The sequence below is a fragment of the Vipera berus genome (assembly GCF_964194415.1).
Source record: "Vipera berus genome assembly, chromosome: 4".
NCBI classification, from domain to species: domain Eukaryota; kingdom Metazoa; phylum Chordata; class Lepidosauria; order Squamata; family Viperidae; genus Vipera; species Vipera berus.
Window position 1 is genome coordinate 111,766,834 of NC_138206.1, and position 15,395 is coordinate 111,782,228.

The 15,395-nt window shown below is 38.2% G+C and overlaps 1 protein-coding gene across 2 annotated transcripts in view; it reads left to right on the forward strand.

The window, feature by feature from the left end:
* The window catches only part of DACH1 (dachshund family transcription factor 1), a 362,459-nt gene that overhangs the window by 336,798 nt on the left and 10,266 nt on the right, over positions 1-15,395 (forward strand). For both annotated transcript variants that reach the window (XM_081326850.1, XM_081326851.1), the window contains exons 8-10: positions 768-915; positions 3,086-3,229; positions 3,991-4,059. In XM_081326850.1, coding sequence (XP_081182976.1) covers positions 768-915; positions 3,086-3,229; positions 3,991-4,059 — 361 coding nt within the window. The remainder of the gene's footprint in view (positions 1-767; positions 916-3,085; positions 3,230-3,990; positions 4,060-15,395) is intronic.

Sequence of the window (15,395 nt, forward strand, 5' to 3'; positions counted from 1 at the left end):
CGCTGCAAGTTTTGTAAAAAGGAAAAGGCCGCTTACTGAAGCCACCGTGAAATCGTTAATCAGCAATCAGTCCCACCTCTACATAATACTGAAAATAGTTTAGATTTAAATTATACTAACAAAGAAGTGTGGGGATTTAGTCTTTGCAAGCCTCCAAATTGTATTTCTTAGGGAAGATGTGAGCAGTTGTGAAATGGAAGTGGATTTTGCGTGCTGTTAGGTCTTTTCAATGCTATACCTTCTAGGTGTAGTATAAAGATGTGATTCTTCCCTGGTTTGGATCTCTACTGCCTTCTACATAATTAAGTGTCCTTTTTAAAGTAGAGCATAATTCATCACCTGCTTCCTCTTTCAAATAATCTTTATTTTATAGACGCGGAGCATTAAACCTGAGCTGAACTCATCCATAATTCAATCAAACAGGTTCATCTACACATGAGAATTCCAGAGCACATAAAGACTTCTAGAATGTCACTTATCCTTTTCCTTTCAAGACTTGATCAAGTCCGTCAAACCTAAGTCCCACCGAAACCAGCAAGAAGTCATGATTAACACCGTGGTTAATTTAAGCAAGGAGAGTTAGTTTGGACCGGCTGTAACTCTTGATCTTTCGATGATTATAGTTGACGAAAGCAGAGGTCTTCTACACCTCTTCAAGGCTGTCACAGAGTGACGAGTGACTGCAAAAATGGTTTATAAATAATGTGAATCAATTCCATTGTTTCCTCGTTCAAAGGCTGATTGTGTTCACCATTCTCTTCCATCAGGGGCTCTTAAAAGTTGCCATAGATAATGCGCGGGCTCAAGAGAAGCAGGTGCAGCTCGAAAAGACGGAACTCAAAATGGAACTCTTCAGGGAACGAGAACTGAGAGAAACACTTGAAAAACAGTTAGCGGTGGAGCAGAAGAACAGAGGTAACAAAAAGGAAATAATGACCTTGTCTATTACCCTAGTTTTACCAAGCTGTCTTAAAACATCAAGGTAGAATCTCGTCTAGCTTCTATGCTCAAGAGCATTTATGATAGTATTAGGTGGGGTGTCACGTTATTTTTCTTATCTGGATTGAGAGACTACCAGCAAAAATAGATAACAAATAATAATAATAATAATAATAATAATAATAATAATAATAATAATAATAATAATAATAATAATAATAATAATAATAATAATAATAATAATAATAATAATAATAATAATAATAATAATTTTATTTATATACCGCCCTTCTCCCGAGGGACTCAGGGTGGTGAACAGGGCAAACATATAAAAATACAAAGATACAAAAGTTAAAAAGAATTAAACACAATGCCCAGCTAAAACAATAAATAGATATATTAAAAACAACAGTAAAATCCCAACCCATCCCCTATCAGGCCAGGCCGGCTTGTTCAAATAAGTGGGTCTTCAGATCGCGTCGGAAGGAGCGAAGGTCAGGCGCCATCCGGAGCTCGACCGGCAACCGATTCCATAAATCTGGGGCGCCCACAGAGAAGGCCCTCCCCCTGGGGGCCACCAGCCGGCATTCTCTGACCGGAGGCACCCTGAGGAGACCCTCTCTGTGGGAATGCACAGGGCGGAGGGAAGTTGATGCCGGCAGCAGGTGATCCCCGAGGTACTCCGGACCCATGCCATGTAGGGCCTTGAACACCATTACCAATACCTTGAATCTCACCCGGAAGACAACTGGGCGCCAATGCAGCTCATCCCTGTGGATGCCCGTTATAACTGGAGAGCAAAGTTCCAAGAAGCTCTTCAGCTCTTTTCAGCATTTCTGAGTCTCAATAGCAAAGAGTTTCCTTACTCCTTAGCAGTGCTTTTTTTGTAAAAGAAAAAGGTGCCGGAACTCACACATGTCATACAACCCGCCTTGCCTACCCTACAAGGTTCCATCCCAAAAAAGGTGCCGGAACGCCGTTCTGAGCGTTCTATGAGAAAAAAAGCCCTGCTCCTTAGTGTACCACCATTATTCTGTTTCATAGTCTTCTTTCCACCACAACCCATCACATATATGAACAACTGAAACAATAGGACAGTTGTTTAAAAATATACGAATGTATACGAGCCTTGGTGGAGCAGTGGGCTAATGCCTCCTTAAGTAACACCACCTGCCTGCAATTAGTGCAGGTTCGCATCCCACCAGGCTCAAGGTTGACTCAGCCTTCCATCCTTCCGAGGTAGGTAAAATGAGGACCCAGATTGTTGGGGGCAATTAAGCTGACTTTGCAATAATGCCGCTTGGGGTGTGTGTGAAAGCCCTAATCAGCAGGCATATACATAGAATGAAGGCTACTGCTAAGCTTGTAAGCCGCCCTGAGTCTTCGGAGAAGGGCGGGATATAAATGGAATTAAAATAAGTAAAAAAATAAATATCTAAATGAGCAACACTGTGAACGTCCATTCACTCAGAACTGAAGAAGCTTCTTGGATGAGAAGTGAAAAGCACCTTTGAGATAGCCATGATCCGGATGACTGAGAATCTCCAGCGAAGAACAAGCTGTCCCAAACATGCTTTTTCAAAAAGCAACTGGACTTTCTTGTTTTTTCCTTGACATTTCAATTCTCATTCAAGAAGCTTCTTCAGTTCTGACTGAAGAACAGATGGTTTAGCTGTGAGATATCTGGAGGACAAAACTGGAAGGAGTTGATTATTTGCTCTATGGATATGCAGAGTTTTGAAGCTTATTGTGTTATTGTGCATAATATTTATGAGGCTGCTTATTTCTTTCTTTTCCCAAATCTTCATTTCTCTCTTTCTAAAGTGCTTTCAAGTACAGGAGAGGATTGTGATATCTGGGTGTAGTTACTGACTTCCACAATGCCAACTTTCACCAGATGTTATGGTTAACCCACTAGGATGTAGCAGAGATGAACCACACGGCGGTTCATTTTTGTGCAGAACACTGCAAAAATTAATCTTAGAATTTAATCTCTGCTCACTGCATAAACCCAGATGAATAAATGGAAAACGGCATGCTAAATGTTGCCGCGAGGCCTAAAATAAATAAAATGTGAAAGCCAAGGTCTTGTAGTTAAAACTGAATGGATTTCAATGTTGTTGTTGTTGTTTTTTCCCCACAACAGCAATAATTCAGAAAAGGTTAAAGAAGGAAAAGAAGGCAAAGAGGAAATTACAGGAAGCACTTGAATTTGAAACAAAGCGGCGAGACCAAGCTGAACAGGCGCTAAAGCAAGCAGCTTCCACCGATAACCTCAGGGTCCTAAATGGTAAGATGATGGCCTTCTTCTCCATCTGGCTGATGCTGGGTTCAAGTGGTTTTGTTGAAAGAACCACAGCCACTTTAAGTGCAAGGTGGAAAAACAAATCACGTTTCCTCTTTGGGGAAATGATGCTTCGTTTCTCTTGCTGATTGGATATTTACATCTAAAGCTGAAGGTTTTTAAGAAGAGATTGGCCAATTATTTTTCTGAATGGTTTAGGGTTTCATGCTTGAGCAGGGGGTTCGACTAGAACCGGGGTCCCCAATCCCCAATCCCCAGTCCATGGTCCAGTACCAGGCTGCGGCATGCCAGCAACCGGTCCGCACAAACAAGCAAAGCCCCATCTGCGGGATGCAGGCAGCACACAAAACCACACATTCTCCAGTCCGCAGACAAACCTTTCTCCACAGAACTGGTCCCTGGTACCCAAAAGGCTGGGGAACCTCTGGATTAGAAGACTTCCAAGGTCCCTTCCTGTTATTCTGTTAAAAGGAAGAAGTCTAAAAAAAAAAGAATAGAGTTTTATTAAATTATCAGCTCGGCCATGCCAGCAGCCCTCTCTCCCTGCTCTCATGTTTTCTTCTCTTCAATTTTGCTCATCACAAAATTACGGTGCTGCCCCCCTCCCCTTTTTTTTTGTTCAACATTCAACACGGAGGTTTCAAAGGTTGATTGTACGGTGATTCAGAAGTGGTAACAGGTTGTAAAAAGAGCCCCTTTAAGATCCGAGTGAAATATGTGTTAGCTCTATCTTTCTGTGCTTTTAGATTCTCTGACCCCAGAGATAGAAGCTGACCGCAGCGGGGGCCGAACAGATGCTGAGAGGGCAATACAAGGTAGGAATGTTTCAAAAGACCATAAATCCAGATCGCACTGTATTAGTTTTTCCCTCTACTTTAGCCTGCTATTCAAGCATGCAACCTGCCATCTGGGCCACATCAAAACAAGTTCATTCAAGGTCAGCTTCATCTGGAGTTTTCTTCTTTTTTTTTCAGAAGAGAAAATTCGTTTTGTGTGGTAGATTTCCTTTAACTTAGCAGGTTATTCCAGTTTATATATAATGTAATTAGAAGAACAATTAATCTGGGACCACGAAGAATTTCGTTCAGCATGGTAAACACGAATGCATATTTAGGCTGTCCAATCACACATTTTCAGATTAAACTAGATAATTTTCAAGACTGGAATGCTTCATAGTTTTCCAGTTTTTGAAACAAGCAGAGGAAACTAGAACACTCTGAATTTAACTCCTTAGTCATTACAGTTATTTATATTTTAAAATATCAGTACAAAAAAAGCGAAAACTGGACAAGTAGCTCAAATATTCTAAAAATTCTATTTATCTTGGGCCTCTTTATCCCTGGGCTAAGGATGTTAATATGAATAATAAATAACACACACACACACAAACACACACACAAAAAAGCATACAAAGCATTTATTTTCAATTTAAAAGGAAGGTGAATTCTTCAAAGACAACCTACTATATAATGATTAACCAGAGATGTCTTTTCATTTGCATTTAAAACTCAATCGTTTACTGTCTCTTTGTACTAAACCTTAGTTTATAATTCTTGTGGTTGCTATGATAGCATAGGGAAATATTGAGAAAGATAATAAGCCACACAGTGATTAAACATGCATTAATAATACTAATACTAATAAAAAAGAACAACAGATAGTTTGTCTCTTCTTCACACATCAGGAGACATATTGGAGAATTGGCCACAGATTATTTTGCCAGGTGGGATCTCAATGACACCAGCCACAAAGTGGTAGCTGGTTTGATGACTCATCATTGTTTCTCATATATTAGTTCTCTACAAATCACCTTGCTTCTGAGCGAGTGAGATTAACTTAATTTAACATTCTGCCTATCGGCATCTCAATTTCATTTAATTTGCCCACCAGATTGTCCAATTCATCTTTTCTTTTATGTTGTTGTTGTTAACCAACAACCCAGCAGGCATATATTTCTGGAAGACATATGCAGAGGTTACTGAGTTTTTACCTGCCTGGATATTCTAGGAGAAAGTAGGAATATTCGAATAATGTTAACTCTGTGAGGGTGAAGGTTCGTTCTCTGAGCTTGTGGATTGGTTTCTGAATGTTTCATTACCAGGCTAGCTAACATCTTCGGGGACATGCTGAAGATGTTACCTAGCCTGGTAACAAAACATTCGAAAACCAACCTACAAGCTCGGAGAACAAACCTTCACCCTCATCCTGTACCCAAGCTACAGATATTCACCATTATTGCAAATGTTAACTCTGTTTTTAAGCTTAATTATGCAGTCCCATCCCGTACAAAATACACATGGTAGGATGGAACGAGCTTTGATCTAGAACAGGATAGACCTAGATTCATTGACTTGTAAAACTTCTCTGAGCTTGGTTTCTTATTGCCCACGTAGGTAACATCTGAAGGTAACAACTGCAAATGAAAAAAAAAAAAAAACAAGCTCAGAGAACTTGTACAACCCAGAGCTACCTACATATTCTACAGACCAGGTTCATATCATCTTCTGGCCCCCTGGAATTTTGAATCAGTCATACCTCAGTCTACTCTCCTGCTTAAATGATGTATGCTTAAGATGTTTTTAATCTACCCTTGCTTATTGAGACCAAAGCTGATATCCAAGTATAACAAAGGTGACCATAGCTGAGCGTCCTAGAGGAAAAGAAGATCTAAAAGTAAGAAATAAGTGACTTATCCTGCATAAGAGGGATTTATGGTGCCCACAGAGTTCGATGCTGGTTGTATAACGAGCCCATCAAATTCTCCATCCTTCTCTTTTGACATTAGCAAGATGATGATCATCTAGGAGGTTAAACAGCTTACATGTACCGTTTGTCATAAATATATTCACCATGGAGGTAATGAAACATAAATGTTATTCCTCTTGGCTGTACATAAATCAGAAGGTGATAGGACAGCTGTCTATTTACAAAGAGTCATTAATCTTTTGATTCTGAAAAATTGAGTGTGTTAGGAAAGCTTGTCAAAGTGAAGGAAGAGCATTTCATGAGTAGAATGGGGAAGTTTCATAGGAGAAGAATACGCTGTAGCACTTCCTGCATTAAACATTTTAGTAACATTGGGGTTTGGTACTTTTTTATTGGCTACTTTTGTTACGATTTGTTACCCTTACTTTTGTTACAATTTTGTTATATTATGAGGGGCATGATGGCTCAGAGGTTAAAGACCCTGAGCTTGCTGACAGCCTGGGTTCAAGACCCAAGCACTGTGCAACGGGGTAAGTTTCAATCCTTGCCTCAGCTCCTGCATACCTAGCAATTCAAAAGCATGCAAATGCAAGTAGATAAATAGGTACTACTTCAGTGGGAAGGTAACAGCTTTCCATGTGCCTTTGGCTAGCCACATGACCACATAAAATGTCTTTGGAGAACACTGGCTCCCTTAGCCAAGAAGCAAAAATGAGGACTGCCCCCTAGAGCCGGACATGACTGGATAGGGGAAACCTTTACCTTTACTCTTATTTTTGTTAGTTGTGAAGGATTTTTGTTCATCAGCCATTTAATTTCTTATTGTGTCTTTGCATCAGGATAGATTTGAGAGCAGCCATGAGAAGGTTTTTCCAAGAGTAGGTTGCATAAAAAATAATTTGCATTGAATGCCATTTTCAGATCAATTGATAGCGCTTAGTAAGTTAAAGCGCACTACTCAAATGAGTTGACTTGTATTGAAAAAAAATAAATAAATAGAAGGCTTAGAATATTGTGGCTTTCAAAGTTGAAGTATTTTTGCTCCAATGCTTCCTGGGCAGAACATATCTACACATTTTAAATACTCAAAGAATAAAAATAAATTTTATGTAGATCATAATCTATGCAATTTCAGAGGGTTACCTTGCACTTTCACTGGAAAAAGATGAATTGTGGGAAAATTGGATGACTTAACATTGATTTTTCAGGAGAAGACAGTTGAGTCAAAACCTCAACTCTGGCGGGGCGACTTGAAAGAGATAGGATTTGGGTCATCAGTTATAAAAAGCTGTTGTTAACTGATGACAAAAGGGCATCCTTGGTGCCTCTCTTACTGATGATTTGAAGTCTAGTGAAGACATTTGTGCATTCTTTCATATCTTTGTCTCCTTCATGTTGAACCCAATGGCTGTTGACTTAATTGTTGGAGATGATGTGGTAACAGCAAAATGTCTTTTAGGGTCCCAGTGTATTTTTTTCCCCTGTTTGTCCCTTCTTAATCTCTCATCAAAACCTGACCTGCTTAGTTTTGTGGTCCAGACAAAGTCAACCTGCATGCCATCTACTGGGGTTTTCAACCCAAAAATGTCAAATTCACATTTTAATCCAGTGGAAGATCCAAGTCACAAGAGGCTAGAGGGGCTTAACTCCAGCAAAGTAATAACAGCCCTTTCCAGTGCAACAGAGCAATAGTTGTTCTTGGAATAATATACTGTTGCTTTCATCATCGGCTATGACATCTAAAGCAAATCCCTATATCCTTTGTCATGGTGTGTCATCAGCTTATTGCTTCAACCATCCCACAGTAATTTTGCAAAGAAAACAAATAAATGACTAAATTCCTTTAGTATGTCACCATCAATTCAGTCCCATTCTAAAGTAGTCAAAGTGGAAGGAAATTAAATCTGTAATGAGGAGATCACAGAACTTTGCAATGCACTGAGCAAAGTTTTTAAAAAGAAACCAGCATGGTGGACTACAAACTGTCCGGATACTCCCTTCATGTTTCTAAGTAGGGAAACAGAAAGGTGAAGAAAGGTTTCTTACTACCTCTAGTGGGATCCACCTCAATAAATAAAATCTTCAGAGCACCTCTGAGTGGACAGGAGTGGAGATCCCCTAGATTCATCCAGACATGTGGGGTGTTTCCTACTGGTTTATGCTTATTCACCCAGCCATTGTTTTATTTGGCTCTGATAAACCCTCTGATAAACCCTCCTGCTTTGTTTGCTCTTTAAACAGCTTTAGAAAGGAGAGAAATTTTCAAATTATATTTTGTGGCCTTGAAACACCTCTCATTTCCCTCCCCCGTGTGGGGTTGTGGGTGCCTGTACCTGTGTTTTCTTTCATAATTGATTCACAAAGATTCCGTATGAAAACATTCATTATGTACTTTCTGTCCTCCCGCTTCACTTTCCCCTCCCTTAACTAAGGATAAGCGGTGGAATTATAGTGCAGTGCACAGAAGTGAAACAATAATAAGTTTATTTCCTGTCTTCTGGCACAGCACTCTGGTATTTTGGCAGCTTTTCAGCTCTAGCAAATCAATTAAAGGCAACTTTGATTAAGTTAAACAAAAAGTAGTATTGATTGCTGACAGTAACCTATAAATAGGCTATTGTTTCATAGTGTTCATGGGTCACTGTTAGCTACACCTTTAAACTAGACATTGTTCTATTTATCATCTCAAAGCAAAGCTTGTATCACAGTTGAAGCATACTAACTTTGTCATTTTGGGGTTACTTTTCTTTCTTTTTTTTTTTAAAGAAAAGGGGTCTCTCTTAAAGCTGCAGATATTCACTTCCCCCCCCCCAAGTGCCACCTGCATCTTGTTCCTTAAACTAGATGCTTAAAAAAACAACAACATACAATCTCATGGCCTGCTTGGAAAAAAAATCTTCTTGAATAAAGTGTTCTATGACTGTATTAATACTGTATTAAGACAACTGATGTCCAAAGAGTTCAATAAGGCTGGAGTAAAAGTCAAGAATGATATTGAGGGGCAGTGAAAATGTTGACTGGGTCAGGCATTTCAAAAGGAAAACAAAACGAAAATGTAATCTGGTGGTTTTATTATTATTATTATTATTTTAGCAATAGCACTTAGGCTTACATACTTCTCCATAGTACTTTTATAGCACACTCTGGGTTGTTTACAGAGTCAGCATATTGCCCCCAAACAATCTGGGTCCTCATTTTACTAACCTCAGAAGGATGAAAAGCTGAGTCAACTTTGAGCCAGTCAAGATCGAACTCTAGACTGTGGGCAGAGTTAGCCAGCAATACTGCATTCTAACCACTACAGTACAAGGCTCCTCTTTTTCAGGCAAAACCATGCATTACGTTTATGCAGAGGATTTGCAGAGTGTTTGCCTTGCCAAATACATTATGCAAAGGAACATGAGCATTTCTGGACTTGTGGAATTCTGTAGCAACATCTTGCTACTGTCTTATCATTTCTTGTTCTGATATTAAGAACATAAACTTTTATATTTAAACAACTCCTCTTAACTGTGTAGCCCATATCCTTCCTTTTTATAGCCAACTGGGGTATTTACTTAAGGAGTAAATACCCTTATTTACCGGGGTATTTACTTAAGGAGGCATTAGCAGTGGGCTAATGCCTCCTTAAGTAACACCAGCTGCCTGCAATTAGTGCAGGTTTGAGTCCCACCAGGCTCAAGGTTGACTCAGCCTTCCATCCTTCCGAGGTAGGTAAAATGAGGACCCAGATTGTTGGGGGCAATTAAGCTGACTTTGTAATAATGCCGCTTGGGTGTGTGTGTGAAGGCCCTAATAAGCAGGCATATACATAGAATGAGGGCTACTGCTAAGCTTGTAAGCCGCCCTGAGTCTTCGGAGAAGGGCGGGATATAAATGGAATTAAAATAAAATAAATAAATAAAAATAAAATTTACAGAGTATGGACACAAAATGTAAGGATGGCAACCACAGTAGTGTGATCCAGGCTTTGCCTCTTTTTCATGTGTGTCACTGAATCTATGTCTGCCACTGGACCCAATACTGTATCTGAAGCTCTGCTTCATACTTCTTGAATTCCTGTACAAATCGAAAGACAAATTATCCTTCCATTTTTCCCACTTATCCCAAAGTTGTGACGCAGGTCTTTAACCAGTAAGGGACAATTACATACAGAAACGAAAATAAGCATTTTAAACAATCTGTGCAAAAATGTGCCTACTCGGACAAAAACAAAAGAACTATATGCAAATTTTCATGCATGTGTAAAATGCATGGAAAAGTCTATAAATAATGCCAAAATCAGACATAAGGATCCTTTACAGGAAGAATGTGATTGGAGATGTTCTCATAACAGCTTGTTTTCATGGTTTATTGGGACGACAAGGAATGGGTCTGTCAACTCACAGAGTTGAATTGTCAGTTTGTAAAGCAGGACAGAGGATTTTCCTCTGCCTTTCCTGAGGCTTTACAAGGGTTGTTAAAAACAGTCCCTTAAGGGTGTTTTGGATCACCCTCTTCTCCTCCAGTGTAGGGGGCATCCACAACCAGAATTTAGGATTAGTGGTTTCCTCTCCTAAGCTCTCCATTCCACAGTTCTGCTAAGAGAAAAATACCTTGCATGCTATGATTGGCTATGATCGTTAATATATAAGGCATCCAAAAATTTACTTCCTGGAGTATCCATCTGTTTGTTTCAAGCTTCACTAAGTAAAACACACACACACACACACACACACACACACAAAACAAAACAAAACAAAAACCTTTGATGTTCTCAAGTATAAAAGAGACGATTAAGGAAACTTTTGATAAGATAATGCTACTTCTACTGCGGCTTAAACAACCTTACATATTACGCCCTTCTGCACGCCATAAAATTCGATTTCAATAAACAGAGCTGAAATCTAAATATACCTGACGTACACCTGTGTATGTGTGATGCGTGCGAGAAAGAGACACAGTGTTCTAAAGCCTAAGGACTCAGTCGTGTGCACACTTACTGCACAGATTTGCCACTAAGATCAGTACAATTGATTTCTAATTGTCACTGAATTATTTACAACTTCTGTCTTTTGAGTCCTAAAAGTCCTTAGTAGAAATCCGAGAGAATCAGAATGGAAGGTCAGACCAGTCATGGGCTCCCCAAATTAAATTTCCCAAATTAAAAACAAAACAAAATATCCCACAGAAGGGTGTTTGTTTTGTTTTGTTTTGTTTTTAAAAAAATCCCCTTTGTTTTTATTTTTCAAAGTTAAAAAAAAAAAAACCCCTGCTTTGCATTATCCTGATTCCTGTAGCTGGGGAAAGCATATACAATCCTGCCAGGAATCCTGTATGTGTGTGCGTGTGTTTTCCTACTGTTCAAACCATATTAATGAGAACATCATTTTGGAGAAGTAATTATTTCTATTTGTCTTGTGTCACACTTTCTAATTCCCCTATATTAGCACAGCCAAAGCAAATTAATTGCTTTTTCAGCAACTGAACCTTGTCCAAACAGGAGCTGGGATGCTTTTTCTGTTTCCCATTTTCTCAAAGTGAAGGGTGACCACATTTTCCCTTGATCACGATTGAAGCTCAGAAGACTCTCTTTTCAGACCAGAGACGTTGCTAACTTGATGAAATGTACAAGTTAAACTCAGCTCCCAGGAAAGATAAAAGTTCTGAGCTGCAAGATTATACATCAGAACAGTTAAAGTGAAATTAAAATTAAATGAATGAATCTCACTGAAGCAAAAAAAAAGCCGTAATTAATGGTTCCCTTAATTGTCTTCATAAAATATTTGCATGGGTCTAATTTGCATAATTTGCATGCATTAATTAATCTTTCAAAGGAATTTTGTGCTGAGAGAGGCCAAAAGTATCTCTTTGTTTTATTTAACATCTAATGAAATATTTATCTTCTTTAATGAACTTCTCATTTTCATTAAAATAAAAGTTACACCAGTTTGTATGTTTTAAAACGTTGTTATCACTGAAGAGTTTTTTGGTTTTAGTTTTTAAGGGAAAAATAAAAACCTCTTTGCCTCACAACCTGAGCTGGGTTGACAGCTACGTCTAAAACAATGAAGCATTATCGTGCCTCCTTTAGTGACAATCCCACAGTTTACAAAATTTCTCATCCAATGTTTTCCATCGGTTGTATTGATCTGTCAAAAACTACAGGTTAATTTTCCTAAGCTACCATGTTTTCATTTAACTTCTTTAAAATAACCCAATTATTTTGGAGAGTGTCTTTACAGATGACAAAACCCAGCTTGCATGATTTGCAAAAGAGGGGCAGAAGAGGGTGGAAAATGAATTATGAACAGAGAAGCAATACCTGCCGAATGTACAATTATTAGAGCAAAATTGAATAAACAAGATTAAACCTCATCATTGCAAGGATAAGTCATAATCAAATGAAGTAAAAGCCTTCATTTTAGATGATGCTGATAATAATAATAATAATAATAATAATAAGATCTTCAATGGAAGGGAATTCAAAAGGAGAAAACGTCCTGAAGATAGAAATTAATATTGAAACTGTCAGGTTAAAATCAGAATAGGAAAGCATTAGGAGATGAAATGTGATGAAGTGCCTTGCAGAAAGCAATTTTCTATAAAAGTTATGGATCTAAAAAGACAGTGATTAGTCTTTCAGATGCAAAGGTTAAGGCTATTACTTAAGAAAGGGACCACCTCCATCCGAAGGAAATGCATCAAGTAGTTAATATTGGAGCAGATCGTAATGGAGGAACGCAAAGAGATGGTTACAATGGTTACAAGATCGCTGCTTTACAAAATTTAACATGGTACATAATAAGATTTATGAATGAGAGATTCATTTTTCAAGGATAAGTATGACACTGTTAGAACAATAAACCTGTGCTTGAACTCTGCACGCGGTTGTGGTTTCCTAGGACAATGAAGAGAAATTTATTCAGTCGAGGGACACAATGCAAATGCACTCACTCTGTTATTGGTGTAAATCCTTTGAAAAATTTGAAAACTCCCTAATGAGGAGAAGAGCCTTGCAGAATGTGTTTTAGAAGAGAATACCCCTCTGGTGTGTAGCTTAGAAATAGGAGCCGAGTAAAAACACTTTGGGAAAGTGCCACTTAGAAAGTAATTTGAAATTGGCCCATGGAATTATCTTCACAAGGAGATATTTTTGTCAATCTACAGCTATTCTGCACATATCTCTCACAGCCACACAATTACCATTTTCTTTGGAAAATCAGTATAACTTCAGAAGCAGATTATGCTAATTTATCTGTCTGATCCTTATGTTTCACCTTAAATAATTTTCAGGGGCCATTGATATAAAAGAAGGATAGGTCTGCATGTAAATAGAGAAGATAAGAACATAATAACTATGCATCATCAAGTGTACAGTTAGTCCTCAACTTAAATGTTTCATTTAGTAACCATTCAAAGTTACAACAGCACTGAAAAAATGGCTTATGACTATTTCTCACACTTACCACCATTGCAGCAATCCTCATGGTCACGAGATCAAAATTTGGATGCTTGGCGACTGACTCCTATTTATGACATTTACAGTCATGTGATCACGTTTTGCGACCTTCTGACAAGCAAAATCAATGGGGAAGCCAGATTCACTTAACCACCGTGTTACTAACTTGACAGCTGCAGTGATTCCCTTAACACAGGAGTCTTCAAACTTGGCCATTTTATGACTTGCGGACTTCAACTCCCAGAATTCCTCAGCCAGCATGTCTGGCTGAGGAATTCTGGGAGTTGAAGTCGACAAGTCATAAAAGGAGTTTGAAGACCCCTGCCTTAACAGCTATGATAAGGAAAGTCTACTGCTACTGCTTAGCAGGCTACTGCTAAGCTTGTAAGCCGCCTTGAGTCTTGGGAGAAGGGCGGGATATAAATGGAATTAAAATAAAATAAAATAAAATAAATAAATAAAATGGGGCAAAACTCATTTAACAAGTGTCTTGCTTAGCAGCTGAAACTTTGGGCTCAATTGTGGTCATAAGCTGAGGACTACCTGTAGTTATTAAGGAGTAACACTGTTGTATCTCTCTTGCACATAGTTGAAATTAGGATAACTTAGGAGAGAATGAGTGAAATTCTAGGCATCAGACCCCACAACTATATCTTGGCCCATGTCAGAATATCATCTGAGATACACATTCTATATGAACAGATGAGGTGGAAAAGAATATTGCAAATTAATACAATTGGTCCCAAGGCTACCAATTAATTTTATAGAGTACGGCTAGCAAAACAACATTTTTCCAGCATTTTTCATGCATCTGACAAGAATTAAAATCTGCGTTATACCTTTACCAGTACTTAGGTGGAAGAGAATACAATCAAACTCAATGCCATTTACTTTTGAGTAGGTATACTGTAAAATTAGATCACAATGTTGGGCAACTCAAAAATGTTTATTGCTAATCCTTTTGAATCCTTTTTGTATTAATTTCATTTCTCAGACAGTGTTTCTGCATTCATTCCTACGCAATTGCTAGCCCAACTCTTCCATCTTACTGAGTTTGCCTGTGGTGTTTGCAGAGGGAAAACAAATTGATAGAATAGCAATGTAGCAATGGGTTGTTTGTTTGTTTGTTTTTTGCTTACTGAAAAACAACATAATGTTTCAGCTAATATTTATAAAAGAGACATTTTCCTATTACGTTCTTACTTTTGAAAAGCTTTCAAAAACAGTCTGGAGTAATTGCTAGCATATGTTCCAGTAGAAACTCACATTCAAAACAAAATATCACCAGATGCTGAAAAAAGTATATAATTATATACTTAAAATTAGGACAGTTGTTTTATTTTTCCCTTTGCTGTTTTGACAACATTTCCTTTATGACGAACAGCAAGCAAAACAATTTAACAAAACCACGGGGAAAAAATTGACTTTTAAGAGAAATGTATTTGTCACTGTATCACTTTGCAATACATACAAATGCAGCCAAGGCTTTGAGGTATTCAGGCTTAGTTTGAATGCCACAAAACATAGATTACCATTAATTTATTCTTTCCCCTTTTCTGATGTATCCTTTCATCTCTAGATCAGGCAGCGCTTTCATTACAGATGTTATGCTACAAGTGGTAAAATAAAGATGCTGATTGAAGCTAAATTGAGATTGCTAAACTTTTTCAGGGAATGCTGCAAGAATGGTACTGTTTTATTTAAGATTTCCATATGTATTGCAAAATAACATACAGTATTGGGAAAATGATTTCTTGGATTTCCACCACCCCCCCTCCCCCAAAGTGGTTAAGCCAATCCTTCTCCTTTCCTAATGATTGTTCTTGGATGCTTTTCTGCTCAGTTTCAAGAATGTGCCCATTGCTTTGATTGACTGACTTAACTTTCCTCAAGATTCAAGAGGAAAATCATGAACAGTTCATGAAAAGGGAGGTAATTTTCATCCAACTCTTAACACAACAATAATGACATGAAAACATCTAGAGTCCTCTTAGATGGGTCATT